The sequence below is a fragment of the Balaenoptera borealis genome (assembly GCF_965194805.1).
Source record: "Balaenoptera borealis genome assembly, chromosome: 8".
Lineage (NCBI taxonomy): Eukaryota > Metazoa > Chordata > Mammalia > Artiodactyla > Balaenopteridae > Balaenoptera > Balaenoptera borealis.
The window spans coordinates 52,520,358-52,547,968 of record NC_138865.1 but is presented as its reverse complement, the minus strand read 5'-3'; the positions used below and the strand labels follow the sequence as shown (position 1 = coordinate 52,547,968).

Below are 27,611 nucleotides of genomic sequence, written 5' to 3'. Positions count from 1 at the left end.
TTTAAAATATTTTCATAAAAATATTTCAAAATATAAAAAATTTAAAAATATTTAAGTTACACATAATATAAATTAAATTAAATATAAATTTAATTTAAAATTTTCAAAATAAAATGCTGTGAGTTTTAAAATATTCCCACTTTTCAGTTATTCAGTACTTCCTCCCCCACGTTAACGCTGTATTCTTTTTTTTTTAAAAAAACATCTTTATTGAAGTATAATTGCCTTACAATGGTGTGTTAGCTTCTGCTTTATAACAAAGTGAATCAGTTATACATATACAATATGTTCCCATATCTCTTCCCTCTTGCATCTCCCTCCCTCCCACCCTCCCCATCCCACCCCTCTAGGTGGTCACAAAGCACCGAGCTGATCTCCCTGTGCTATGTAACGCTGTATTCTTGAAAGACACCATGAAGTCCCAGAGCATCTACAGGGGCGCTCAGCTCCCGCGTCCTCGGCTCCGGTGGTGGCCGCGCTCCGACTCACCCGCAGGGTGTCCCCAACATCGTCCTGTCGTCCCATCGCCGCCGCCGCGTTCCCTTTTCTCTGAGCCTTCGCTGCCTCGCGCCAGAAACGAGCCCGAATCTGTAAAATCGGCCCCAACTCGCTCTGATTCCCAGCTTCAAACCCCTCAGAAAACGGCTTGATTCTCCAAAATGGACTCGCCCAAGTTTCTGTGCGAAAATAAAGCACAAAACTGAGGGGCAGCCCCGAAAATGCAAGGTTCCAGCTTCCAATCAGACAAAAATGTCGCTGGCGAGGCCGCGACAAAGTTCCTTCCTCAGCCCTCTGGGCTTCCGAAATGAATGTTTTTCTCGCACTATTAAAGTAGCACAAAGCTGGTCTCTGAGGCTTCAACGCCTTTTCTCTCGAGCTGCCAGACCCGCTGAAAACTGCAGACTCTCAGAAATCGATGTTTCCCTAACAAAATCGATAAAAAAGACATCTTGCGCCCTCTTGCGGCCGCCTAGAGAAGTGCGCTGTCCCAGGACCCAGGGAAGGAACCTTTTGCTGATTGTTTAGCGGTGCCCGCCCGGCGCCCTGTGGCTCACTGAAATTCTCAATGGCCCAGATCTATTTGCTAGTGGCAGGAGTGATGCTCTGCTCCATCCCTGCTTGCTCTCTTGGCAAGAAAGAAATCTTCATACATTTAAGACAGATGAAAAGGATCCCCTCTCAGTCGTGCCTAGAGGACAGAACCGACTTCAAATTTCCTTGGAAAAGAGAGAATATCACCCAAATCCAGACGACTCAAGGCACCCGTTTATTGCCAACTGATGCTCCAACAGAACTTCAACCTCTTCACCACGGAGGACAGCCATGCTGCCTGGAACAACACCCTCCTCGATAAACTTCTCTCCAGCCTTGATCAGAGGCTGGACCGACTGGAGCAGCTGAAAAAAGGCAATCTAGATTGTCGAGATTTGGGACTTGCTGCCCGGGAGTATTTCCACGGAATCCATCTCTACCTGAAGGCAAAGGAATACAGCCCCTGTGCCTGGGAGGTTGTCAGAGTGGAAACTGAAAGGTCCTTTCCTTCATGTAAGAATCCTCAAAGAAAATGAAAGTTATATTTGTGACACTCTCTAATCAGATTAGTGTTTGCTTAGTGTTCCAAAGCAATCTCGACTCATATTTCCTCACAAGCTGATAAATGTCTGAAATGAAAATCATACTTTTACAAAAATATATTTAGACAGAAGAACACAATCTCTTTTCTTAAATAAACAATTTCATAATAATAAAAGATCTGTTTAGGTTTTTGGGGGGTATTGCTATTTTCAACCTATGAAGTTTATTTTCTTTTTGTGGAAAAGTTTTTAGGATAGTATGTCGTTAAAGGTATTTGTCAGTTAACTTAATGCTGGCTGCTGTAACAGGTAAACAGCAAACTGTCAGGAATTTGATCATAATAGAAATTTATCTTTTCTTCTTTTAAGGGCACAATGCAGGCCTTCCTGATCAGGTGAATATTCTGGTTGGCTCTGCCCCAAAGAGGGATTCGAGGACATGGGTACCCACTGTTGTGTGGATTTTTCCATCATCAACAGGTGACTCCAAATTTGTCTGTAGTACTTGAGTCTATTCCACTCAGTGGTAAAGGGAAAAAGTCTGGCGGACCACATGGATGTTTTCAAGGGCCAGAACTATACAGGGTAAGAGCACTTCTGCTCATATTACATGGCCTGAATTTATCCTCATGGTAATCTAATTGCAAAGAAGTTGGGAAATTATTGGATGACTAATGGATGAGGAGACAAGTTCAGGGCATGAGACCACTTTTCATTTTTACACTATTTGTCCTAGTGAAGTTCTGGGTGGGGTGGAGAGGAACAACTAATGTTCTTGCTTGCACACACTTCATTAAAAACAATCTGACACAAATTCTTATTCCACAGTTTCAGCTTGGGGAAGATGATATGGATGTGACTCAGAGTTCACAGTATCATAGACTATTTGAAAGAAACATTCAAGTTGATGCCCAAAGGCATAGCCTATGAGGAAAATACCCACAAGTGTAGACACATTACAAGTTGTTTCCTTATTTCCTGAGGGAGACAAGAAAAGAATGATCAGGCAGCTCCTTGCAAGTACTTAAGAATCACTGAGTGGAGAGTGAGTCTTCCACTCACCAGATCTTCCAAATATTAGAAATGCAAATTTGAAGAAAATATTCCTGCAAACAATCTTTAAAAAAATACCTCACACGGGCTTCCCTGGTGGAACAGTGGTTAAGAATCCATCTGCCGGGCTTCCCTGGTGGCGCAGTGGTTGAGAATCTGCCTGCTAATGCAGGGGACACGGGTTCGAGCCCTGGTCTGGGAGGATCCCGCATGCCGCGGAGCAGCTAAGCCCGTGAGCCACAACTACTGAGTCTGCGCGTCTGGAGCCTGTGCTCCGCAACAAGAGAGGCCGCGACAGTGAGAGGCCCGCGCACCGTGATGAAGAGTGGTCCCCACTTGCCGCAACTGGAGAAAGCCCTCGCACAGAAACGAAGACCCAACACAGCCAAAAATAAATTAATAAAAAAAAAAAAAAAAAAAAAAAAAGAATCCATCTGCCAATGCAGGGGACACGGGTTCAGGCCCTAGTCTGGGAAGATCCCACATGCCACGGAGCAACTAAGCCCATGCGCCACAACTACTGAGCCTGTGCTCTAGAGCCCACGAGCCACAACTACTGAGCCCATGTGCCACAACTACTGAAGCCCACGCACCTAGAGCCCGTGCTCCGCAACAAGAGAAGCCACCGCAATGAGAAGCCTGTGCACCTCAATGAGGAGTAGCTCCCGCTATCCGCAACTAGAGAAAGCCCACACACAGCAATGAAGACCCAACGCAGCCCCAAAAAACAAACAAAAAAAACTCACACAATATTCCATTATCACTTCCCCTGTAGAACCATGAAGAATCTTTAAAGTATCTTTAGATTATTGTCTTCTCACATCATATCTATCTAGTATATGTTGGTATAATTCTTTCTCCTATCATTACCGCCATTGTGGATTGATGTTACATGAATATTGATTGAGCTCCTGAAATGATAGGGACTGGACTAGCTGTCTAGGAAACGGGGTTGGGTAAGATGGTGTCTCTCGCTTTAGGTATTTTACAGACTCCTGGAAGATATTCTGAGGATACAATAGGTCAGGTCATGTCTTACTATTTGGGCTTCTTCAACAAAAGAGCATAGACTGGGTAGTTTGTAAAGAGCAGAAATGTATTGCTCACAGTTCTAGAGTCTGGAAATCCAAGATCTGGGTGTCAGCCTGGTCCAGTTCTGGTGAGAGGCTGCTTCAGGTCTCACACTGCAGAGTTCTCCTTATATCAGCACAGGTCAGAAGAGGGAGGGATTTATCTTGACCTGTTTTATAACTGCCCTAATTCCATTTGTGAGGTCTCCATCTTCACAGCATAATCATGTTCCAAAGGGTCCGCCACCTGATATCACCACTTTGGTGGTTAGGCCATCAATATATGAATTTAAAGGTCTTTAAAGGTTACATGCATCTAGAAGTAAGAATATAGTCATACTGAGTAAAAAAGAATGAGCAGGTTAGCAGGCAAAAAGAGTAGACCAAGGACTCAGAATCCAAACTCTCGATTTACAACCTGCCATAATGCTTTAATTATTATATGTCAAATATTGGAAATCAAACTGAAAAGGAGCCCACTGTCTCATGGGATGGAATGAAAATACAGGATGAAAATGATATTCATCATTTTTTGTAAGGAGTCTCCAAAAAAATCTCAGGATAAAGGTAATAATTATCACATTAGTAAAGATCCACGAAAGAGTAATATGGTAAATGTCTGGCTGCTGTGAGCTATGAGGATCAGAGAGAGTTTGAGTTTAGATCCTCGGCTCTGTATATGACACCAGTCTGGTTATTTTCTATTGTGACATACTAGTGGACAAATTAGAGACAAGGCCATCCTTGTGTGTTTAATATAGTTCTGGGCACAGGCTGAAAATTGTGCTGCTCTTGCTACTTGAATCCCCAGCCATATGCACCTTAAAGGAAAGAGAATCCAGGTGATTTTAGCAATAAACTCAGTAGGCATTATTGATATCAGCAGGAGTAGAGTGGAAATGTTAGCCATTGTCTGTTATAATCCCAGTAAATATGGCTGTGAGGAAGCAAAATAGATTGGTCATTCGTAAATGTCTGCCAGTAGGAGGAGAAAATCTCAGAAAGTGCTTTAGTAAAATTACTTGTTGAGTCAAAAACTACTAGAACTTATGAACGAATTAAGCAAGGTAACAGAATACAAGATTAACATACAGAAATCTGTTGCATTTCTTTACACTAATGATGAAATATCAAAGGAAAAAGTAAAAAAACAATGCCTTTTAAAATCTCATAAAAAAATAATAAAATACTTAAGAATAAGCCTGACCAAGGAGGTGAAATACTTATAACTAAGAACTATACAACATTGATAAAGGAAATTGAAGATGATTCAAAGGAATGGATAGTTATCCTATGGGCCTGGATGGGAAGAATTAATGGCCATACTATACAAAGCAATCTACAGATTCAGTGCGATCCCTATCAAATTACCCATGACATCTTTCACAGAACTAGAACAAATAATCCTAAAATCTATATGGAACCACAAAAGACCCAGAATTGCCAAAGCAATCCTTAGGAGAAAGAACAAAGCTGGAGGTATAACCCTTCCAGACTTCAGACAATGCTACAAAGCTAGAGAAATCAAAACAGCATGGTATTGGCACAAAACCAGACATATGGATCAGTGGAACAGAATACAGAGCCCAGAAATAAACCCACACACCTACAGTCAATGAATCTTCGACAAAGGGGGCAAGAATGTACAATGGAGGAAAGACAGTCTCTTCAGCAAGTGGTTTTGGGGAAGCTGGACAGCCATAATTAAATCAATTAAGTTAGAACACTTCCTCACACCATACACAAACATAAACTCAAAATGGCTTAAAGACTTAAATATAAGATGTGACACCATACAACTCCTAGAAGAAAGCATAGGCAAAATATTCTCTGACATAAATCGTAGCAATATTTTCTTAAGTCAGTTTCCCAAGGCATAGAAATAAAAGCAAAAATAAACAAATGGGACCTAATCAAACTTATAAGCTTCTGCATAGCAAAGGAAACCATTAACAAAATGAAAAGACAAGCTATGGAGTGGCAGGAAATATTTGCTAGCTATGCAACTGACAAGGGCTTAATTCCCAAAATATACAAACAACTTATACAGCTCAATAACATAGAAATAAACAACCCAATCAAAAAATGGGCTGGGGCTTCCCTGGTGGCGCAGTGGTTGAGAGTCTGCCTGCCAATGCAGGGGACACGGGTTCAAGCCCTGGTCTGGGAAGATCCCACATGCCGCGGAGCAACTGGGCCCGTGAGCCACAACTACTGAACCTGTGCATCTGGAGCCTGTGCTCCGCAACAAGAGAGGCCACGATAGTGAGAGGCCCACGCACCACGATGAAGGGTGGCCCCTGCTTGCCGCAACTAGAGAAAGCCCTCGCACAGAAACGAAGACCCAACACAGCCATTAAAAAAAAAAAAAAAAAAGTATATGAAAGCATATACATTAAAAAAAAAAAAAAAAAAGGGCTGAAGACCTGAATAGACATTTCTCCAAAGAAGACATACAGATGGCCAATAAGCACATGATAAGATGCTCAAAATTGCTGATTGTTAGAGAAATGCAAATCAAAACTACAATGAAGTATCACCTCACACCGGTCACAATGGCCATCATCAAAAAGTCTACAAACAATAAATGCTGGAGAGGATTTGGAGAAAAGGGAATCCTCCTACACTGTTGGTGGGAATGTAAATTGGTGCAGCCACTATGGAAAACAGGATGGAGGTTCCTTAAAAAAAGAAAACTAAAGTTACCATATGATCCAGCAATCCCACTCCTGGGCATATATCTGGAGAAAACTCTAATTCGAAAAGATACATGCACTTCAATGTTTATAGCAGAACTATTCACAATAGCCAAGACATGGAATGAACCTGAATGTTCATCGACAGATGAATGGAAAGAGAAGGTGTGGTATATATATATACAATGGACTACTACTCAGCCATATAAAAGAATGAAATAATGCCATTTGCAACAACATGGATGGACCTAGAGATTATCATACTAAGTGAAGTAAGACAAAGACAAATATCACATGATATCACTTATATGTGGAATCAAAAAATGATACAAATGAACTTATTTATAAAACAGACACTGACTCACAGACATAGAAAATAAACTTATGGTTACCAAAGGGAAAGGGGGGAGAGGGATAAATGGAGTTTGAGATTAGCAGATACAAACTACTATATATAAAATAGAAAAACAACAAGGTCCTACTGTATAACACAGGAAATTATGTTCAATATCTTCTAGTAAACTATAATGGAAAAGAATCTGAAAAAGAATATATATATATATCTATATCTGAATCTCTTTGCTATACACCAGAAAAACTAACAAACATTGGAATCAACTATACTTCAATGAAAATAAAATAAAATAAAATACATAGATGAGTCTATTACAAAAAATTACTTGTGGTGTGATTACACTGGACTTGCTGCCAAGGATAATACAGGGAATGGATAGAGTCCAGTTACTAAAGAGCTAATTTGCCAAAGATTATCACATACCTACCATGTAAAGAGCAGGAATGTAGAGGGCTGAGGCCACGTGACTTCCTACGCAAAATAAAAGAATTCAAGATGGGAGATGAAAGTTAATTCTTTCCATGATAATAATCAATATTTATCCAGTTATGAGTCAAATACAAAGATGTATTCATTCCGTTTAAAACAACAGACTTGGATTGGAACTTCTGGAGGTCCTTAGGGAAATTTGAACATTAATGCAAAAATATGGAGAATGATTCAATTTTTTTTTTTACTTTTTTGTTTTATTTTTATTACACACTACAAAATACACTGCATGCTACACAATACACTGCATAACCTTCTAGCAGGGGTAGACAAGCATAACTGAGTTATTTTTCATCAATCAGGAAAATGCTTCCTTAATCAATGTTCACCAAACCATTTGACACATAGTAACGATTAACTGCAGAGATGCGCCTATCTCTTTCTATCAAATTCCACTGATATGAATAACGGGCAACCCTTTCTTCCTTGCCCCCGTTAGTGAACCTGTGGATGCGTGCAGTGGCCATTCCCGGGATGGACAAGCACGCGGCCATGACTGCGATCCTGGGGAGAATCTCGAACCACATCGCGAAAATTCAATTTTTGATGTTGCCTAAATTATGCCTTCTCATTGGGGATGCTCCCATGGGTGCAAACATTAGTTTTCTGGGGTATGAACAAATCTCAGCCATTACAATGGCTTTGGTGTTCAAAGGTCAACCTTATCCAACAAAGTCTTATTCCTTTGTATTCATTTTGCTCTTCAGGTTTTCTTGTATATGATGTGAGAAACATTGACACTGAGTTCATGGAATATAAACAAATGTTATGCAGGATCAGTGCTACAACCTATGGTGACTTAACTGTTCATTACAGGACTTTCTCGCCATCATTTGCTTGATCTCAAAGTCACAATGTGAGAAGTGTCCTTTACTTACTTATGAGCTGCCATTGGCTGTCTTGTGGATGTTGCTTATGTTTGAGCCTTGGTGTGATTTGGGCTTTGGGAATTAAGCACGAATAGGTTATATTTTATTATTTAATTCTACTAAAGTTATTTAGCACATCACTAATTATGCCTAGTTCTAAACAGAAAACTGTTGACAATATCTAGATGAATACCTAGCAGCTAGTGAAGTTAAAAATTTTATGATATGAATCAAAATTAATAGTTAATTACCTAAAAATATATGCTAAGTAAATAATTTAAATTTTCAGTGGTTTTAGCAATTCTGATGATTTTATTTAAAATATATCCATACATTGGTACTATTATGAAATATTTATGTAAATTTTTATTTGAAATTATAATTTGCTACATTACTATTTATATAAGTAAATATATTACATTAAAAGTTACTCTGCATAATTAGGTAAATTTCACTCTATATCAAATACCCTATACAAATGCAAAATAAAACCAGTATCAGATTTTTATCGAACTGGAAAAAAAATTAGCAAGTGAGCAATAAAATGGACATTACCACAGTCTTAGCATAAATTTCAGCAACTCCCTGGAAAACAAATTAGTTTTAGGTCTCAAGAACTTTACAAACGGTGATGTCTTTTGATTTCATAATTATACTTTGTTAAATCTGTCCTAGGAAATATTCATCATTGGGTACAATTTTATACCCAAGAACATTCTCCCAACATGATTGGTAATTGTGAAATTTTGAAGTTTTTTAAAAAAAATTAATTATTTATTTATTTATGTATTTTTGGCTGTGTTGGGTCTTCGTTTCTGTGCCAGGGCTTTCTCTAGTTGCGGCAAGTGGGGGCCACTCTTCATCGCGGTGCGCGGGCCTCTCACTATCGTGGCCTCCCCTGTTGCGGAGCAACAGACGCGCAGGCTCAGCAGTTGTGGCTCACGGGCCTAGTTGCTCCGTGGCATGTGGGATCTTCCCAGACCAGGGCTCGAACCCGTGTCCCCTGCATTAGCAGGCAGATTCTCAACCACTGTGCCACCAGGGAAGCCCTTTTGAAATATTCTTAATCTAAAAAAACTAAAATGTTAAACAAGGCTACATCCATAGACTAGAACATTATACAGGCATTGTAGATGTTTTATTTGAGTAATATTTTTAAGTTCATTTATTTATTTATTTTTGGCTGTGTTGGGTCTTCGTTGCTGTGCACAGGCTTTCTCTAGTTGCGGTGAGCAGGGGCTACTTTTCGTTGTGGTGCGTGGGCTTCTCATTGCGGTGGCTTCTCTTGTTGTGCAGCACGGGCTCTAGGCGTGTGGACTTCAGTAGTTGTGGCACACGGGCTCAGTAGTTGTGGCTCACAGGCTCTAGAGCACAGGCTCAGTAGTTGTGGAGCATGGGCTTAGTTGTTCTGCGGCATGTGGGATCTTCCCGGACCAGGGATCGAACTCGTGGCCCCTGCACTGAGAGGTGGATTCTTTTTTTTTTTCTTAAGTTGTCTTTTATCTAAATCTGTCTTTTTTAAAAAAATAAATTTATTTATTTGTTTATTTATATTTGGCTGCATTGGGTCTTTGTTGCTGCGCGTGGGCTTTCTCTAGTTGCGGCGAGCGGGGGCTACTCTTTGTTGCGGTGCCCGGGTTTCTCATTGCAGTGGTTTCTCTTGTTGCAGAGCACAGGTTCTAGGCGCACGGGGTTCAGTAGTTGTGGCTCGCGGGCTCCAGAGCACAGACTCTGTAGTTGTGGCACACGGGCTTAGTTGCTCCACGGCATGTGGGATCTTCCCAGACCAGGGCTCGAACCCGTGTCCCTGCATTGGCAGGCAGATTCCTAACCACTGCGCCACCAGGGAAGTCCCTGAGTAATTTTTAATGGCATAAGAAAATGTTTATAATATAAAGCTTAATTTAGAAAATCAGTAAGCTTCTTCAAATATATCTTTTGACTAAAAAAAACATTACTCTGCAAACTTAGTTATAAAGTTAAATTAGTTGTCAATAACTTTTTTTTTCTTTTTGGCCACACTGCGTAGCATGTGGGATCTTAGTTCCCGACCAGGGATCAAACCCATGCCCCCTGCAGTGGAAGCGTGGATTCTTAACCACTGGACCACCAGGGAAGTCCCTAGTTCTCAATAGCTTTTAAATACAATTTTTAGCGCAAATTTTTTTCATTCTTAACTCTCCATTGAATAAAAACAGTAAAATTTTCACTTTCTTTTTTATGTATACAGATATTCATGGAGTATATAAATAGATACCTAGTACATATGTGTTTTCAAACTTTCATGGGGGGGCAATTAGGAAAAAACTATCTAAAAAGGCTCTGTGGGCAGGGGAAGAGGAGGCAATAATGGAAAAAATAATGGCTGAGAAACGTTGCCCTAACCCATTTGGAGAGTGCAAAATGAAAAGCAAAAACAGAAGTAGAAAGTAAGAAGAAACATTCAGAAAATGGAAATGAATATGTCCCTATTTAAGACCCGGGCCTGAAGGAAGGTCTTCAGAGAACCTAGAGAGCAGGGTTCACAGAGTTCCCACCTCAGCCAGGCCAGCAGCATCTACAAGGTTCCCGATGGCCCCAACCTTGTCCTTCCTCCTGGTCCTGGTGCTGCTCAGCTGCAACTCCACCTGCTCTCTGGGCTGCGACCTGCCTCAGACCCACAGCCTGGCTAACACGAGGGCCCTGATGCTCCTGCAACAAATGAGGAGAATCTCCCCCTTCTCCTGCCTGAAGGACAGAAAGGACTTTGGATTCCCCCAGGAGGCGTTTGGTGGCAACCAGTTCCAGAAGGCTCAAGCCATCGCTGTCGTCCATGAGACGATCCAGCAGACCTTCCGGCTCTTCAGCACGGAGGGCTCGGCTGCCGCTTGGGATGAGCCCCTCCTGGACAAGTTCTGCACTGCACTTTCTCAGCAGCTCACTGACCTGCAAGCCTGTCTGATGCAGGAGGCGGGGCTGGAAGGGACTCCCCTGCTGAAGGAGGACTCCATCCTGGCTGTGAGGAAATACTTCCACAGAATCACTGTCTATCTGCAAGAGAAGAAATACAGCCCTTGTGCCTGGGAGATTGTCAGAGCAGAAGTCATGAGATCCTTCTCTTCATCAACAAACTTGCAAGAAAGACTCAGGAGGAAGGAATGACACACACCTGCTTCAACACGGAAATGATTCTCACTGCCTAACAAGACCACACTTCCACCTGTGCTGCCATGTCAAAGACTCTCATTTCTGCTCTCATCACGCCCTGAATTGAATTAATTTGTCAAGTGTTTTCAGGAATATTAAGCAACATGATGTTCTACTCTACAGGCACTAGTTCCTCACAGATGCCCATGCTGATCTATTTATCTATTTAAATATTTATTTATTTAACTATTTACAAAGATTATAATTATTTTTGTTCATATAATATTATGTGCACATTTACACTGTAGTTTCAGAGAAAAAATACATTCTTTGTATTTAGTCAACTTATTATTTTCTTTGTTCATTAAATTCTTTTTGCTATAGAAAACTTCTTGTATGTTTATTATTTAAAAAAAATTACATCTTGGTGTATACACACACACACACACACACACACACACACACACAATGAATACTACTCAGCCATAAAAAAGAATGAAATAATGTCATTTGCAGCAACACGGATGGACCTAGAGACTATCATACTAAGTGAAGTAAGTCAGAGAAAGACAAATACATATCACTTATATGTGGAATTTAAAATATGATACAAATGAACTTATTTACAAAACAGAAACAGAGTCACAGACATAAAAAACAAACTCATGGTTACCACAGGGGAAAGGGGAGAAGGGATAAATTAGGAGTTTGGGATTAGCAGGTATAAACTACTATATATAAAATAGATAAACAACAAGGTCCTGCTGTATAGCATAGGGAAGTATATTCAGTACCTTTTAATAAACAACAATGGAAAAGAATATGAAAAAGAATATATATATATATGTATAACTGAATCACCTTGCTGTACACCAGAAACTAACAAAACATTGTAAATCAACTATCCTTCAATAAACAAGCAAACAAAAAAAGAAAGTTAAAACATTTAGCTTTCCTGAAAAAAAGAAAAAACTCACCACATCTGATTGTAACCTGATTAAAGAATGGATAGTACAGTTCACTACCCATTACTATGTTATTCAAGTTATAAGTAAAAAGAGACTTCCTCTAAGCCAGGTTTTACGCTGCTCTCAGGACACAGAGGTGAATGTAACAAATTCACCTGTAATTTCTTGTATTGTTGATTTCTGTAGAGAAACCAGACTAAAAACAATAATCATAATTAATATTAGTTATATAAATGTTATACTGAGAAGAAGTAGAAAAAAATGAATTTCTCAGCAGTAGCTGGAGCAAGGTATGTCAGGAAATAATAACAAAAGCAGTCAATATCCTCTACATTTGAGGGGCCAACATCCAAGTGCATGCAATGTCCTTTAGAAAATGGATTTTTGAGCCTGCAATTTACAAGCAATTCCATGAACTGAAAGCCAAGGAACAGAAGTAGTTATGTGTGAAGAGTGAATAGAATGAGAAAAGGACTTAAAATTGACTCATAGAACCTTCAACTAGTAAAAGGAGGAAAGAGCCACCAGAGAAACAGAGGTAGAATGGCCATAAGTTAATAGGATAAAAGGGAACGGTGATAAGAGCCTATTTAAAAGACTAAAACTGCTTTCAGAATTGCATCATTCCAAACGTGGATTGAAACTGCTCAGTACATCGGGAAAATAGATGTCATTGGAGATCTTAGTGAGAGCTGGTTTGGAGAATTAATCACCAGAAACCACACTGGAGGAAGTGTGAGTAAGAGAAGAGAAGTTAGTGACAATATATATATCATCTGGGAGATCTGCCTTCTGAAATGCAGGAGAGAAATAAAGTGGGAACTAGAAACAATTGTGGATTTTTTTTCTGCATAATTTTCTCTTTTTAAAGTATATTAATCTCTGGATAGATTTCATGGGTTTGATATATTGGCAAATCATATTAATATGTCTAATATTTTATTTATTTTAAATCATGACATTTAATTACTTACAATGATAATTATCATTCTTTTGATTAATAGGATGTCGAATGTCAGTCAGCTGCTCTGTGGATTGAAACCATCCACTACTTGGGGAAACAGATGAGAGGTGATTTGATGGAATTAATCAGCATAAACCATACTGGAGTAGGTGGAAGGGTGACAAGAGAAGAACTCCCATTGTAATTGTTTCACCCTGGGAGTCACTTTACTTCTCTTACTCTCATCATAGTTATATTTACATTTGTTTTCCTTTTGCCTCAGTGCATCCAAGTGCAATGACAGATTTCTAAGAAAGTTGAATGGAGAAGGAAACCAATGAAGTATTGAACATTATGGAAAATAATGGTACAGGCCCTTTATGTTTCCATTTTACCTCCTTATTTTGGGACTAACCTCAAGATAAAATAGAAAGTAATTCAGAAGAGCAAGACAACCGCTGCCCAGAAAAATACTAAATTAAAATGAACATATAAAAATTTAAAGACTCTGAAACTAGTAAGGCAAAGATGGCTAGTTTTCTCTAGCATCATGTACTTGCCTCACTGCCCTGCATTTTCACTGTGAGACAAAAAATGATGAGTAAAGAAGTTCAGCAGAAATGTAGTCACTGAATAATCTAGGGACAGTAATTAAATACTTCAATATAAGCTTCTAACGGTAAATCATCATTGAATTCCTGTGGCCAGCTCAAAAACTTAAGAACATAATGAGTATTCAAGAGTTTAATGAATTAAATTCAATACAGAAATCAACATTTAGCAAAATAAAATTCATTTAAGGTAAAGGTGAAAAAAAAAAAAAAGGATGACTTACCCAAACCCATGCTCCTTGCACACACACACACACACACACACACACACACACATAAACACACACACACACACACACACACACACACACACACAGAGTGCATAATGTTTGGCTTGTGTCATCTGGAAGCTATGGAAATATTTGACACCTGAGTACCCAATGAAAAGAAGAGGGATTTTTCACAGAAACACTGTTGGGTCTAGGGCAGTTGATTGTTTTGGGGACAAAAGCAATTACCCTCCAGTAAAGTTTTGCTAAAAGTTGAAAGTGTGATGAGCTGACTCAATGGCAGCTCATTTAAAGAGTGAGTTAGTGAGAGTCAATTGGACAATGTGTGGCTTGTGTGCACACTGAGCCAGAAGGTGAGATTAAACATGTGCTAATGGGTGAGGGGAGGTGGTACCGTGAAGGATAAACATGTTGTGGGGCTTGGAATTAGAACTGAAATGCCCACGTGCAGCTAAAAAAATGAAGAAACCAGCCATGGATGTGGGGAACAACCTGAAGAGTCATTAGTAGGAACATGTTAAAAGAGTGGAAAATGCCAGCTGCATTTCTGGTCTTGAGGCCCTAGTGAAGCACTGCCACCTGGTCATACTTTCTGTACACAAAATTTGAGTGTATTATTCATTAATAATTTTGTCTTGAGTAATTAATATGGACCCTAGATAATGATAAAATTGTGAACAAGACATAGACCTTTCTCCTAAGGGAGTTACTTGTCAAACAGGTCTAGTAAATCCTTTCTTTTTGCTTTTGGCCGCACTACAGGGCATGTGGGATCTTAGTTCCACGACCAGGCATCAAACCCAGGCCCTTGGCAGTTGAGAGCGCAGAGTCCTAACCACTGGACCACCAGGGAATTCCCAAGTAAGTCCTTTCTTAAGAGGATAAATCCAGAGGACTGAGGCAGCTTGGCTGACAAAGGAAATAAAGAGGGCAAAACCAGAGCCCAGGATCAGAGGTAAAATTTTGTTCTTAGCAAGGAGAACTGTTTGCATACTTTTGATTTTAACCAAGAGACTTTTCTCGTTTGAAAGCTTTCAATTCATTTACATTCAAACATCTGAAGATTTTCGGCAAATTAAACAGAAATGGTGAAAACAATAATCTAAATGATTGATGTCTTCTAATCTATTCCAATCTATTTAGAGCATACATAAAGGAAAGAAAAAAAAAAGAATAAACATCCAGAAACATCCAGAAAATGAAACATTATAATATTATATTTAAGAGACATTTATAGAAAGGACTTCAGAGAAACTAGGGGCCAGGATTCACACAGACACACACCTCATCCAGGCTATCAGCATCCCCAAGATCCTCAATGCTCACCCTGTCTGATGGCCCACTTGGTGGTTAGCTGTAGCAGCATATGTTCCCTGGGCTGTAACCTGTCTCAGAGGCATGGATTGGTTCACAGGAAGACCTGATGCTTCTGAGACAAATGAGGAGGATCTCTCTAATCTCCTGAGTGAAGGACATCTCTGGGAGACAGTGGATGGCAGTCAGCTCCAGAAGGCCCAGGCCATCTCTGTCCTCCATAAGATGTTCCAGCAGATCTTCCACCTCTTCCACACAGAGCACTCCTCTGCCGCCTGGGACACCTCCCTCCTGGACAAACTCCGCACTGGACTCCATCAGCAGCTGGAGGACCTGGACGCCTGCTTGGTGCAGGTGATGGGAGAGGAAGAATCTGCCCTGGGAATGACGGGCCCTACACTGGCCGTGAAGAGGTACTTCCAGGGAATCCATCTCTACCTGAAAAAGAAAAAAGACAGCGATCTTGCCTGGGAAATTGTCAGAGTGGAAATTATGTGCTCATTCTCTTCATATTCAAATTTTCAAGGAAGATTAAGAAGTAAGGTAAGGGACCTGGAGATGATACTCTTTAATATACTAAGTCACATTCCCATGTGTTCAGTCATTTTACAGAATCTTATTTCTCCTTTAGTCTTAGAATACGTTGGGTTAAATTGCTCAAAACTGTGTTAAAATGTTGTTCTTAAATGATTATCTCCAAGGGCATCATTCCTTGAGAGATACCTACAATGATGCTATGTATGTATTAATGTATTGGGGGAAATTCTGGTTTCCTACTCAACATGTAACCAGCTTGGAAGTCATCATTCCCCACCTCATATCAACAACAACAAAAATGCAGGACAAACTGAAAAACAACAACTCTTCTTAGATCCATCAGAGAACTGAGGTCACAGTGCAAGCTGCTGCCCTTATAACTGTGGAGAGAGGAGGATGCAGAGATCATGGCTTACTTGGAGCAGAACTGCAGGACAGGAACCAGAGCTGAAACTAGTACTGGTAGGAACACTTAAACTGTAATTGAAGAATTACTGGAGCATCCACATGGATGAGCTTGAGATTTAAAAACTGACTGCGGGATGCCCAGTTTTTGAGGGCCCTACACGTTTGTGAGTCTTACCTTCAGGACCTCACCAGGTGCTCACTGTGAAGGTCAAAGAAGAACCTCCTGGTGCTTCCAGCGGAGGTAGGAAAAAGGAGATCATTTTGAAGCACTCTCAGTGTTCTGGTCCCCTTAACAAAGGCCTGTCCTCAAGGAAAACTATTTTACCAGAGACTAACCCACCTTGGGGAAGGGAAATACCCAACTTCAACCCCCTACAACTTTTCCTGTCTCATAGGGGCAGGAAATAGGGTGGTAAAGAAATCTGAGAAGCACCTGTGCAGATTACAGCCCAGGAGCACAGACTCACTAAAACACTGAGACATAATCGTAGGATTATATAAAACTTCACCCTTCCCCATACGTATCATCACATCAACTGGGTCCTGTACTATAGGGGATTAAGACTGAAAAGAACTGCAAATAGCAGACTTTATTTAAGAACAAATCTCTAGGGAAATCCAAAGACAAAAGGGGAGAAAAAAGCATGGACAAAAGAAGAAATTGTAGTCTCTGACATCTACAGCTAGAGCAAACAGTAAACATAGGGCATGTCCTAGCAAGATAAATGCAAAACCTCATTCTAAAGGTCAATTTACCTCAGTTCCTTTTACCCAGTACATCATGTTCAGCTTTCAACAAAAACTTTCAAGGCACACTAAAAGGCAAAAGACACAGTTTGAGGAGACAAAGCAAGCATCAGAAGTAGACTCAGATATGGCAGAGATTTTGGAATTATCCTACCAGGAATTTAAAATAACTACCATTAATATGCTGAGGGCTCCAATGTATTCATATACTCGTTCATTTATTCATTCATCTACTTTATCTATGTCATACTATGTATCGTAGTTAAAATAGGTTTGTTCACATAATACCATGTTTACCTTTATAATATATTAAAATACAACAAAAATATACTCTTTTTTGTGAAATTGTTTTCTTGTTTGATTTATGAAATTCTTTCCCTGATGACTTCTTGGAATTGTTTATTTTTGAAAAAAAAGGCATAAATTTGCAACCCATATTGAAGAATGGATGATGAATTCAAATTACTCATTCATTTTTTCCAGTTGCTTATATTTAGAACTGCATATTTCTATGCCACATTATGTGGTTATTCTGGGGATACAGAGGAAAATAAAGCAATTGCAAAAATTCATTCTCTTGGAACTTTCAATTTTGAAGAGAAGGAGAAATAAAACATTAATCATGCTTAATGAATTTCAATTTTCTATCATCCTACAGTGAGAGGTAAAAGACAAGGGATTCTTTCACCAGAATCTTGAATGAGGGATATCAAGAAGGAGGAAAAAGTAGATGTATTCTATAAGTGCCTGAGAAGTATCTAAAGGCAGACATCCCATTGGTAGATGAATCTGTTGATCTGGAATCTCCAAAAATGTACATTGTTGTTATTAATTTGCAATTTTTTGTTGCAAATTTGCAAATCAGGGCATGATAATTGATGTGTTTACTTATGAGTGTAGAATGAGAAGACGACCTAAAGCTTATGAAGATGTTTAACTTTTAAGGCTAGAAGACAAGGAGAGGCTGCAAAGACCACAAAGATGGAGTAGCCAGTGCAGTCAGGAGACAATCAGGGAAGAATGATCTTCAGAAAGTATTGAAGAAAGAAAACAAAGGGTGTAAAGATTGAGCAGTACACTTAGGGAAGGATAGGGCTAAACTATCCAGTGGATCTGGAAACACAGATGTCTTTGGTGATTTTAGTAAGATCTGGTTTGGTAGAAAAGTAGGCCAGAAACCAGACTGGTGTAGACTGAAGGATGAATAATGGTAGTGTGGTAAATTTTTTCCTCCCTCTTTTTACCTAGATCAGTCTTGCTAGAGTTCTATAAAATTACTAAACTTTTAAAACAAATTCTTGGTTTCTTTTATTTTCTTCATAGATTTTCTATTTCCTTGATTTTTGCTATTCTCCTTATTGTTTCCTTCTATTTATTTTATGTCTAACTGTTCTTGTGACTGTTCCTTTCTTAATTTCCTGTCTTCTCTTGGATTAATTGACCTTTCTCATATGATTCTATTTTCTGTTTTATCTCCATTATTGGCTTAATAACTATTCCTTTCTGTTTCAATTTTAGTTTTCTCTATACTGTTTACCATGTATTATTTCAAGTTATCAAACTCTACCTTTTGTGGAGCTTTCCATATATTGTAAGAATCTTTAGTATGCTTCATTTGTCACCCTTCTCTCCTAGGCTACTCTGCCATACCTATTACTGCTACATGTGTTTTGAACTGCTGGATACATTTTTATTATTTTTGCAGTAAACTGTCTAACACTTTTTCTTATTTTGTGTAGCTCAAAGTTTCCATCTGGTATCATTTTCTCCTTTGAAGAATGTCCTTTAACAATTCTTATAGGACAGGTCTGATCATGATGAACTCTCTCAGCTTCTGTTTCCCTGAAAAAGTCTTTATTTTAGCCTCAGTTGGAAGGATATATTTTCTGGATTTAAAATTCCGGGTTTTTTTTTTTTCCCCTTCTGCCGTTAAATATGCCTTTTAATTGACATCTACCTTGCATAATTTCTGATAAGCTATCCAAAAGTATTCTTATTTTTCTTTCTTTGCAATGTAATGCGCTTTTGATACGTAACTGCTTTAAAATTTTTTTCTTTATTACTTGTTGTCAGCAATTTTATAATGTGCTTTGCTGTGGCTGTGTGTGTGTGTGTTTGTGTGTGTGTGTGTGTGTGTGTGTGTGCTGCTGAGGATTCACTGAGCTTCTTGTATCCATACATTTGTTGTTTTAATCTAATTCAAAAGATTATCTGCCATTATTTCTTCCAATATTTTGGTTGACTCTTCTCATTCTTTTCCTTCTGGCATTCCAAACATCTGAAGCTCTTATCTCATTCCATGCTTCCTTTTGGACAGATTCTACTGTTGTGTCTTTAAGGTTACTGATCTTTACATCTGTACTTGAATTTTCATTTCAGTTATTATGTTTTTCATTTCTAAAAGTTCATATTGGTTTTTATTTGTATCTTCCATTTCTTTACTTCTCTATACTTCCAGGAAGAGAGTCAAGATAATTGTTGACAAGATAGCTCAAGGAGATATTTTTCTTGTCTCAGCATCACAGCCAGTTTTCTAGATGTTGATGGTAGTAGGACATGTTCAAGCCTTCTTATACATCATGAATGGAACTTGAACTGTCCTAATTCCCTTTAACAAATCTAATTTTATGTCAATTCTGTATTCCATCAGGATTTTATTTTCATCTATCATATAGCGTAAGAGTTTACACTGATTTCTGCTTAGATTGCCAGGTAATCATTCTGGAATCATTTTACTGAAAGTTAATTCCACCATTTGAACATCAGATACATCCTTTATCCTAAATCTAATTGTTACTAACAATATAAGAGTCTTAGAATTTATGTGTTTTAGTAATCTGGCTACCTAATTTTTCCCTTTGTTACATTGCTTTTTCTGTTATTATAAAACACATCTTCTTTTTGTGAAGAGATTGATAGCCAAGACTTCTACTCTATTGCTTCCTTTCTTTCTGATTAAATTAAGATTTGATTTATATGTAGGGCAATGACTTCAGGAAACTCACAAGCTCTTAAGGGATTAATAAGTAGTCAATTTGCAATGAATATAATAGTCAGAGACACTTTCTTCATAGGATGAAAAAATTAAACTGAAAATTTCTCTACCTCAATATCCAAAGTAAAGAGCAAAATTAGGTGAAAGCCAGGAAAAAACACAATAACATCCATCAACAAAATACAGAGAGCAAGAAAGTGTGTAATTTTGGCATGAAAATGTATGAGAATTTCAAGATATAAAATGTAAGTAATTATTTATGATGTGATAATAGGATTATGCATCACACCTAGATTCTGTTAGGAATTGAGATGTTTGGTTTTGAGGAATTCATTTAACTTCTCTGACCATCAGTTTTCCCAAATGTAAAGTAGGGTGGAAATATTCCTAGAGTTGTTTTGAGTATTAAACAAGAACATTTAAAAGCATTTAGCAGAGTATCTTCCATGGAGTGAGAGCTTAACAGATGGTGGCTATTATGTTTTCATATAGATCTACACGAGAGTAGTGAAATCTCCTACCCCTCTCTCTGTAACTGACTGCAAAACACTGACAGTCTAAACAACATATTTAGGAAGTATCCTGAAGAAATTAGACACTCTTAATATCAGGGATAAGTCTGAAGTATATGCAATCAGAAATTGGTGGCCTGTAAATATCTGGTACAGAGATCAGTCTCCAAAGGAAAGTTGAAAAAATTATATATGTTTGAATAATATATAGTATATAATGTATGATGGCATGTATTATTGTATAGAACATATTAAAAATATGTATGATATTTGCTGATTCTGATACCTGGCACACTTCCCCTTTCCTCCCTACTTTCCTGGACCCCATTCTTTCACTCCCATATCATAATCATTTCCTTCTTCCCAGTGAAGAAATGCCCAGTGTGCTGTCCTCACTCACTTTGCATTAACCTGTAATGCCCATTCATACAGCTGTTTCCTATTCCCTTGTGGTTTCTTGCTGTCAATTTTACTTGAGTATAAAACCACCAATTGAAAGCAAAAGTTGTGTGAAGTTCTAGGTTTCTTGGAAACTCCTATATGAGAGGACTTTTTCTTTTTTTTTTCTCCTGGTGAATATTTTTGGAAATGAGCGAATGTCCCCGTTACAATGATGTAACAGTAGCTGTAGCGAAAAGGAAATAGAAAGCAGGATCCATTTCATTCTGTGGGCTATTAAAATATTTATGAAGGAGGAGTGCCCCCTATTGGCCAGGATGGACAATGACAGCAGTCAATCTGAAGACCTGGCTTCTGTTCTATGCCAAAGTCTAGTCGTCTAGCAGGAGATTTTTCTTCAGAGCTAAAAACGCTTTTTCTTGGAAAGAACTGTCTCCAACAGTCTAAGAAGCCTGCTTCGTTAGCCTTTAAATATATACATTTTTGATGATGGATCTTTTTAAAAAATTTTTTATTGTAGTATAGTTGATTTACAATGTTGCATTAGTTTCTGCTGTACAGAAAAGTGAATCAGTTATACATATACATATATCCACTCTTTTTTAGAATCTTTTCCCATATAGGTCATTACAGAGTATTGAGTAGAGTTCCCTGTGCTGTACAGTAGGTTCTTATTAGTTATCTATTTTATATATAGTAGCGTGTATATGTCAATCCCTATCTCCCAATTTATCCCTACCCCACCTTCCCCTTGGTAACCGTAAGTTTGTTTTCTACATCTGTGACTCTATTTCTGTTCTGTAAATAGGTTCATTTGTATCACTTTTAAAGATTCCACATATAAGCAGTAGATATTTTTTTAAATATACTTTTTTTAAAAAAAGAGTGGTTAGGTTCACAGCCAGGTTGAGCAGAAGGTAGAGAGATTTCCCATATATTCCCTGCTCCTATATATGCATAGTCACCCCATCATCAACATTCCTCACCAGATGGAACATTTGTTAACACTGCTTCCAAGAGTGTGAAAATTAGTTCTTGGGGGTGTGAACACATCTTAGACATTACAATGGTTTGGGGAGCTCCAAAGTTCAACCTTGTCTAACAAAAACCTTATTTAGTATTTCTTTTCTCTCATTGTCTTGTGAGATACAAAAAATATATGCAAGATCAGGGCTACAAACCTATAGCTAACAGATGGCTGTGACTGGAGGCTTTCTCTCCATCCTTTCCTGCATCTTAGTCATACTGTGAGAGGTGGGCTGTGCATACTTCTTGCTGCCATTGGCTGTCTTGTGGACGTTGTTTACGTTTAATCCTCATCACTGCTGAGTGTGATGTGGGCCTTGGGAATGAAATACAAATAGTTTCTATTCCATGATTTAATTCTATTAAAGTTATTCAACACATCAATCATTATGTCTAGTGCTAAACAGATAAAAAATGTTGACAATATCTTGATGAATATCTAGCAGCTGGTGAAATTAATTATTTTCTCATATGAGTTAAAATTAAAAGTTAAATACCAAAATAAATTTAAAAATAATTTAATTTTCAATTGTTCTTAGCAGTTTTAAATAATTTAAAATATTTCATAACATTAAAATTACTATGTATTTTTAGAAACTGTTAACTTGCATATGTAATTTTCTATATTACAATTTATATAATTAAACAAACTTGTAAGTCACTCAGCAAATTTAGTTATAAAGTTGTGCCAATAGTTTTTAAATTTAACTTGTAGCTTAACATTTTTATTTAGTCATTCTTAATCCTGCATTGAATAAAAAGAGTAAACTTTGCACTTTCTTTTCCTATGTACAGAATAGAGATATCCATGGAGTACATAACTACATACACAGGATATACATGTTATCAAATTTTCATGGGGGGGGCAATTAGGAAATAATATCTAAAAAGGCTCTGTGGGTAGGGGAGGAGTCAATAATGGAAAAAAATGTTGAGAAACACTGCTCTAACCCATTTGGAGAGTGCAAAATGAAAACTAAAAACAGAAGTAGAAAGTAAGAAGAAACATTCAGAAAATGGAAATGAATATGTCCCTATTTAAGACCCAGGCCTGAAGGAAGGTCTTCAGAGAACCTAGAGAGCAGGGTTCACAGAGTCACCCACCTCAGCCAGGCCAGCAGCATCTACAAGGTCCCCGATGGCCCCAACCTTGTCCTTCCTCCTGGCCCTGGTGCTGCTCAGCTGCAACTCCACCTGCTCTCTGGGCTGCGACCTGCCTCAGACCCACAGCCTGGCTAACACGAGGGCCCTGATGCTCCTGCAACAAATGAGGAGAATCTCCCCCTTCTCCTGCCTGAAGGACAGAAAGGACTTTGGATTCCCCCAGGAGGCGTTTGGTGGCAACCAGTTCCAGAAGGCTCAAGCCATCGCTGTCGTCCATGAGACGATCCAGCAGACCTTCCGGCTCTTCAGCACGGAGGGCTCGGCTGCCGCTTGGGATGAGCCCCTCCTGGACAAGTTCTGCACTGCACTTTCTCAGCAGCTCACTGACCTGCAAGCCTGTCTGATGCAGGAGGCGGGGCTGGAAGGGACTCCCCTGCTGAAGGAGGACTCCATCCTGGCTGTGAGGAAATACTTCCACAGAATCACTGTCTATCTGCAAGAGAAGAAATACAGCCCTTGTGCCTGGGAGATTGTCAGAGCAGAAGTCATGAGATCCTTCTCTTCATCAACAAACTTGCAAGACTCAGGAGGAAGGAATGACACACACCTGCTTCAACACGGAAATGATTCTCACTGCCTAACAAGACCACACTTCCACCTGTGCTGCCATGTCAAAGACTCTCATTTCTGCTCTCATCATGCCCTGAATTGAATTAATTTGTCAAATGTTTTCAGGAATGTTAAGCAACATGATGTTCTACTCTACAGGCACTAGTCCCTCACAGATGCCCATGCTGATCTATCTATTTATTTATCTACTTAAATATTTATTTATCTATTTTAATATTTATTTAACTATTTATAAGATTTAAAGTATTTTTATTTTTATAATATTTTGTGTACCTTTACATTGTGTAATATAATATGTTCTTTATAATTAGTTTATTTTGTCTTGTTTATTAAATTTTTATTATAGAAAACTTCTTGTATCTGTTTATTCTTTAAAAAGAAACACCAAGCCTGATTGTGCAACTTGATTAAAGAAATGGATGTCACAATTCATTTACCCATCACATTATATTCAAATTAAAAGTAACAACTGACTTTCTGTAAGCCAGGTTGGATGTTGCCCTCAGGATATAAAAGTGAACACAACAAATACAGCTCTTGCTCTCTTGTTTCTTTGATTTTTGAAGGGAAAGAAATCTAAAAATAATAATCATACTTAATGCTATAATGAGAAGAAGGAAAAACAAATGAATTCTCTCACCAGAAGCAAGAGTGGAGAATGTCAGGAAATAAAAATAAAAGCAGTAGATATCCTCTCTAGTTGACTGGAAGACATTTAAGTGCAAATGTCATTTGTAAGTTGGATATGTGAGTTTATAATTTAAAAGGAATGCTGTAGCTGGAGGTACCTTATCTGGCAAATGAAAGCCGGAAACGGAGGTAGTTATGTGGGGAGATAGTGAAGAGTGAGAAAAAGACTGAAAATTGATTCTGAGGATCTTTCACCTTTAAAGGGAGGGGAGAGAAGAGCCACAAAGGAAACAGAGGTGGAATGGCCATACATTACAAGGACAATAAGAGAGAACAGTGATAAGAGTGTATTTAAGAAAATAAAGTGCTTAGAAGATATCAGTGGATTCATGGAAGATGTGGATTGAAACTACACAGTACACCAGGAATACAGATGGCATTGGCAACCTTAATGAGATTTGGCTTGGTGGAGTGAATAAGCAGAAACCACAATGGAGTAGGCAGAAGCGTAAATCAGAGAAGTTAGTGACTCTGAGGTGGAGAAGGAAATAGTGTGGGATCTGGTAAATAATGTCGGTTAGTTTTTCTGTGCATAGTTTTCCTTTTTACGTAGTATATCTTTTTTCTAAATGATTTTATGTAATCGATGTACTGGCAAATCATATTAATGTGTTTAATATTGTATTTATTTTAAATCATGACTTAATTACTTACAATGATAATTTATCTAAGTTAATACTACTTTGTATATCAGTAAGCTGCTCATCATTTAAAAAAATTCATTAGGCAGGAATAGTTAACTAATTCAATCCCTCATCAAAAAATCTAATTACTACTGATAATGTAATGTTTCCTGGAATTATTGGCTTTATTAGTTACATTACTTAACTTTCATCATTGTGACACTGGTTACTACAGCAACTTTACACACATTTCATTTTATATTACAGCTAGATATGAAAAGAATTCTTTTATATTACTACTTGGTAATTTTTCCTAATTTTATGAATATCACAATCTTCTGTGGATTCCAAAATAACAAAAATTATACTGAACATAAAGACTGACAGACTTCCTTCAAAAAGGGAAGTGGGAAACTGGATCAGGCAACCTCTTTCTCAATACTTAATGTAAAGGAAAAAAAATAGTCAAAACCGTCTGAAAATATAACATGAACCATGGAAATCCATAGAGCAAGAGAGTGTTGCGTATAATTCCGGAGTAAAAACAGATTTAACAATGATAACAGAAATCCAGAATACAAAGCTCAAAAAATCACCCGTAACTCACAATGAAAAATTTTTCATTGAAATTCCATTCTGCTTGTACACGTGTTATGTCGCGAAACCCACATAATCTAAGCCTCAGTTTTTCCATAAATAAAATGGGTTCAAAATATTTATAGATTTTTTTAATGAATACTAAATGAACTCATGCGTTTTAAAGCATTTAGCATCATATATTAGAATAAGGAATTAAAATATACTAGGTATTTTCCTGTTTTCCTTCAGACAGTTGTATATGAGAATATTATATGTCTCTTTCCATAAAATTCTCAGGAACTGTGACCTACTTTTCAGTAACTGACCTCCAAAGGAGGCAGCCTAAAAAAAACAGAATTCTGTCATGAATTTTACAGAAGGATGAAAAATTGTCATTTCGTTCCTCATTTCAAAGAAGTGTCTTGTTTACATTCAGAGATGAAATGGTGGCTTGTATTGATATCTGAGAGACGGGAATAAATATTTAGATAAAGGGCAGAAGAACATGCTATCTATTTAATGCTTCTGGCACCTGGCACATTCCCTCCCTCTCAGCATTCCAGGATACACTCCCATATCACAATATTTCCTTCCCCTCCAAGGTAGAAATTCTCACACCATCCTTCTTATTCACTTTTTACCTCTTAACCATTCATACAACTCCCTTCTGCTGTTTTTTCAGCTTAATGGTTTTCCTAAAAAGCAGAACAACACAAGAAGAAAGCAAAAGTTAAATAAAACTTCTATGTTTTGCAGAAACATCTGCAAGACAGGCTTTCCTTAATTTCAGCTGAGTATGATGTAATAGTAGCTGTAGCTAAAAGGAAACAAAGCAGGATCCAGCTTATGGGTGGGAAGATGAAACTCCTCTCAGGGAAGACAGCCCTCAGGTGGCTAAGTGTACACAAGAGCAGCGACCAAGACTGGAGGACAGGCCTCTGATCTATGCAGAAATCCTACCACTTCCTGGGGATGTCCCTTCATGCTACAAAAAGGCTTCTTCTTGGCACCAATTAATTCTAATGCTGTCATAAACTTGTTTCTTTACTCTTTGTTACAAAGAGAAAGAGTCTCCAGAGTCTCTGGCTTCAGGCAGGGCATGGACTCTTTGGGATCAGGCAAAGGGACAAAGATGTGTTCCCTGCCTACAACCCACTATGCAGACCAGAGCCTCCCTTTGAATTACTCCTTCCATGTACAACAAAACAGGCAGAGCTGCCAATCTGGACATGGAATTCAATGATAACCAGGAAAACCTCAGGTTATAATGCATTAAACAACTCTCAACAATAAAATTTTAGTTTCACAGATTTATTCCAAATATGAGACTTCAACTACTATTAAATAGAAAAATATTCTCATTGTCACTCTGAATAACAATCTTGACATCTATTGTACTCAGTAGTAAAAATTCTGCCTAGGTAGCAAAAGAGAGAAGCTAAGAAGTGTGAATGAATAGTATCTGAGAGCTTAGTGACATTTTTAAAAATTCAAATGTATCAATTTTGGTATAAGTTGAGAGGAATTTCTGTAATCAATATTTTCATTGAGGTATTTCACTGGGGAGTATGTGTGAATTGCTAAGGTAGCAGGGAGGGCCTGCAACTGTGTGTGTGTCTCCAATCTTTTCCTGAGGTTACTCACTCAACATTTGGATTTGCTGTTCTCCAACTTGGAGTTGGCCAGGGCCTTAGTAAAATTTCAACAGACTTTTGTCCTTTGCTGTCTTGTTCTCCCCTCTGGAGGAGGGGCAGATGGAAACATTCAGCAGATGGAGAAGGCTTGGAAACATTTGGCTTCCCAGCCTGTATCGGTCAGGGTTTTCCAAAAACAGAACCAGCAGGAACCAGAGAAATAGAGATATTGATATTTTAAGGAATTTGCTTAGGTGATTGTAGAGGCTTGGCAAGTCCAAAATCTGCAGGGTAGGCTGCAGGCTGGAAACCCAGGGAAGAGTTGCTGTTCAAGTCCAAAGGCAGTATCTGGCAGAATTCCTTCTTATTCCTGGGAGGGTCAGTCTTTTTCTATTAAGGCCTTCAACTGATTGGATGAGGGCCACCTGT

The 27,611-nt window shown here is 38.4% G+C and overlaps 1 protein-coding gene and 2 pseudogenes across 3 annotated transcripts; 2 read left to right on the top strand and 1 right to left on the bottom strand.

Moving 5' to 3' along the window:
- The first annotated feature begins 209 nt into the window (after window positions 1-209).
- Window positions 210-1,568, top strand: LOC309632788 (interferon alpha-8 pseudogene; annotated as a pseudogene). Its single transcript has one exon. The product of its transcript is annotated as an interferon alpha-8 pseudogene (transcript).
- A 5,844-nt stretch (window positions 1,569-7,412) lies between these two features.
- LOC309633866 (NADH dehydrogenase [ubiquinone] 1 alpha subcomplex subunit 1 pseudogene) lies at window positions 7,413-9,010 on the bottom strand (annotated as a pseudogene). The gene has a single exon. The product of its transcript is annotated as an NADH dehydrogenase [ubiquinone] 1 alpha subcomplex subunit 1 pseudogene (transcript).
- A 25-nt stretch (window positions 9,011-9,035) lies between these two features.
- Window positions 9,036-27,600, top strand: LOC309632787 (uncharacterized protein). The gene is made up of 5 exons (XM_082400628.1): window positions 9,036-11,243; window positions 12,815-12,935; window positions 13,205-13,271; window positions 15,327-15,965; window positions 23,008-27,600. Exons 1-5 carry the CDS (start codon window positions 10,678-10,680, stop codon window positions 23,736-23,738), a joined length of 2,124 nt encoding a protein of 707 aa, XP_082256754.1. The 5' UTR covers window positions 9,036-10,677; the 3' UTR covers window positions 23,739-27,600.
- The last annotated feature ends 11 nt before the right edge of the window (window positions 27,601-27,611 follow it).

What these genes read in the sequence shown, in the direction of transcription:
- LOC309632787 (XM_082400628.1), top strand. Translation starts at nt 10,678, where the DNA reads ATGGCCCCAACCTTGTCCTTCCTCCTGGTCCTGGTGCTGCTCAGCTGC. An exon ending in GAAACCACACTGGAGGAAGT is followed by an intron (nt 12,936 to 13,204) that starts GTGAGTAAGAGA and finishes TTTGATTAATAG; the next exon opens with GATGTCGAATGTCAGTCAGC. An exon ending in GTTAAATTGCTCAAAACTGT is followed by an intron (nt 15,966 to 23,007) that starts GTTAAAATGTTG and finishes CCTAGAGAGCAG; the next exon opens with GGTTCACAGAGTCACCCACC.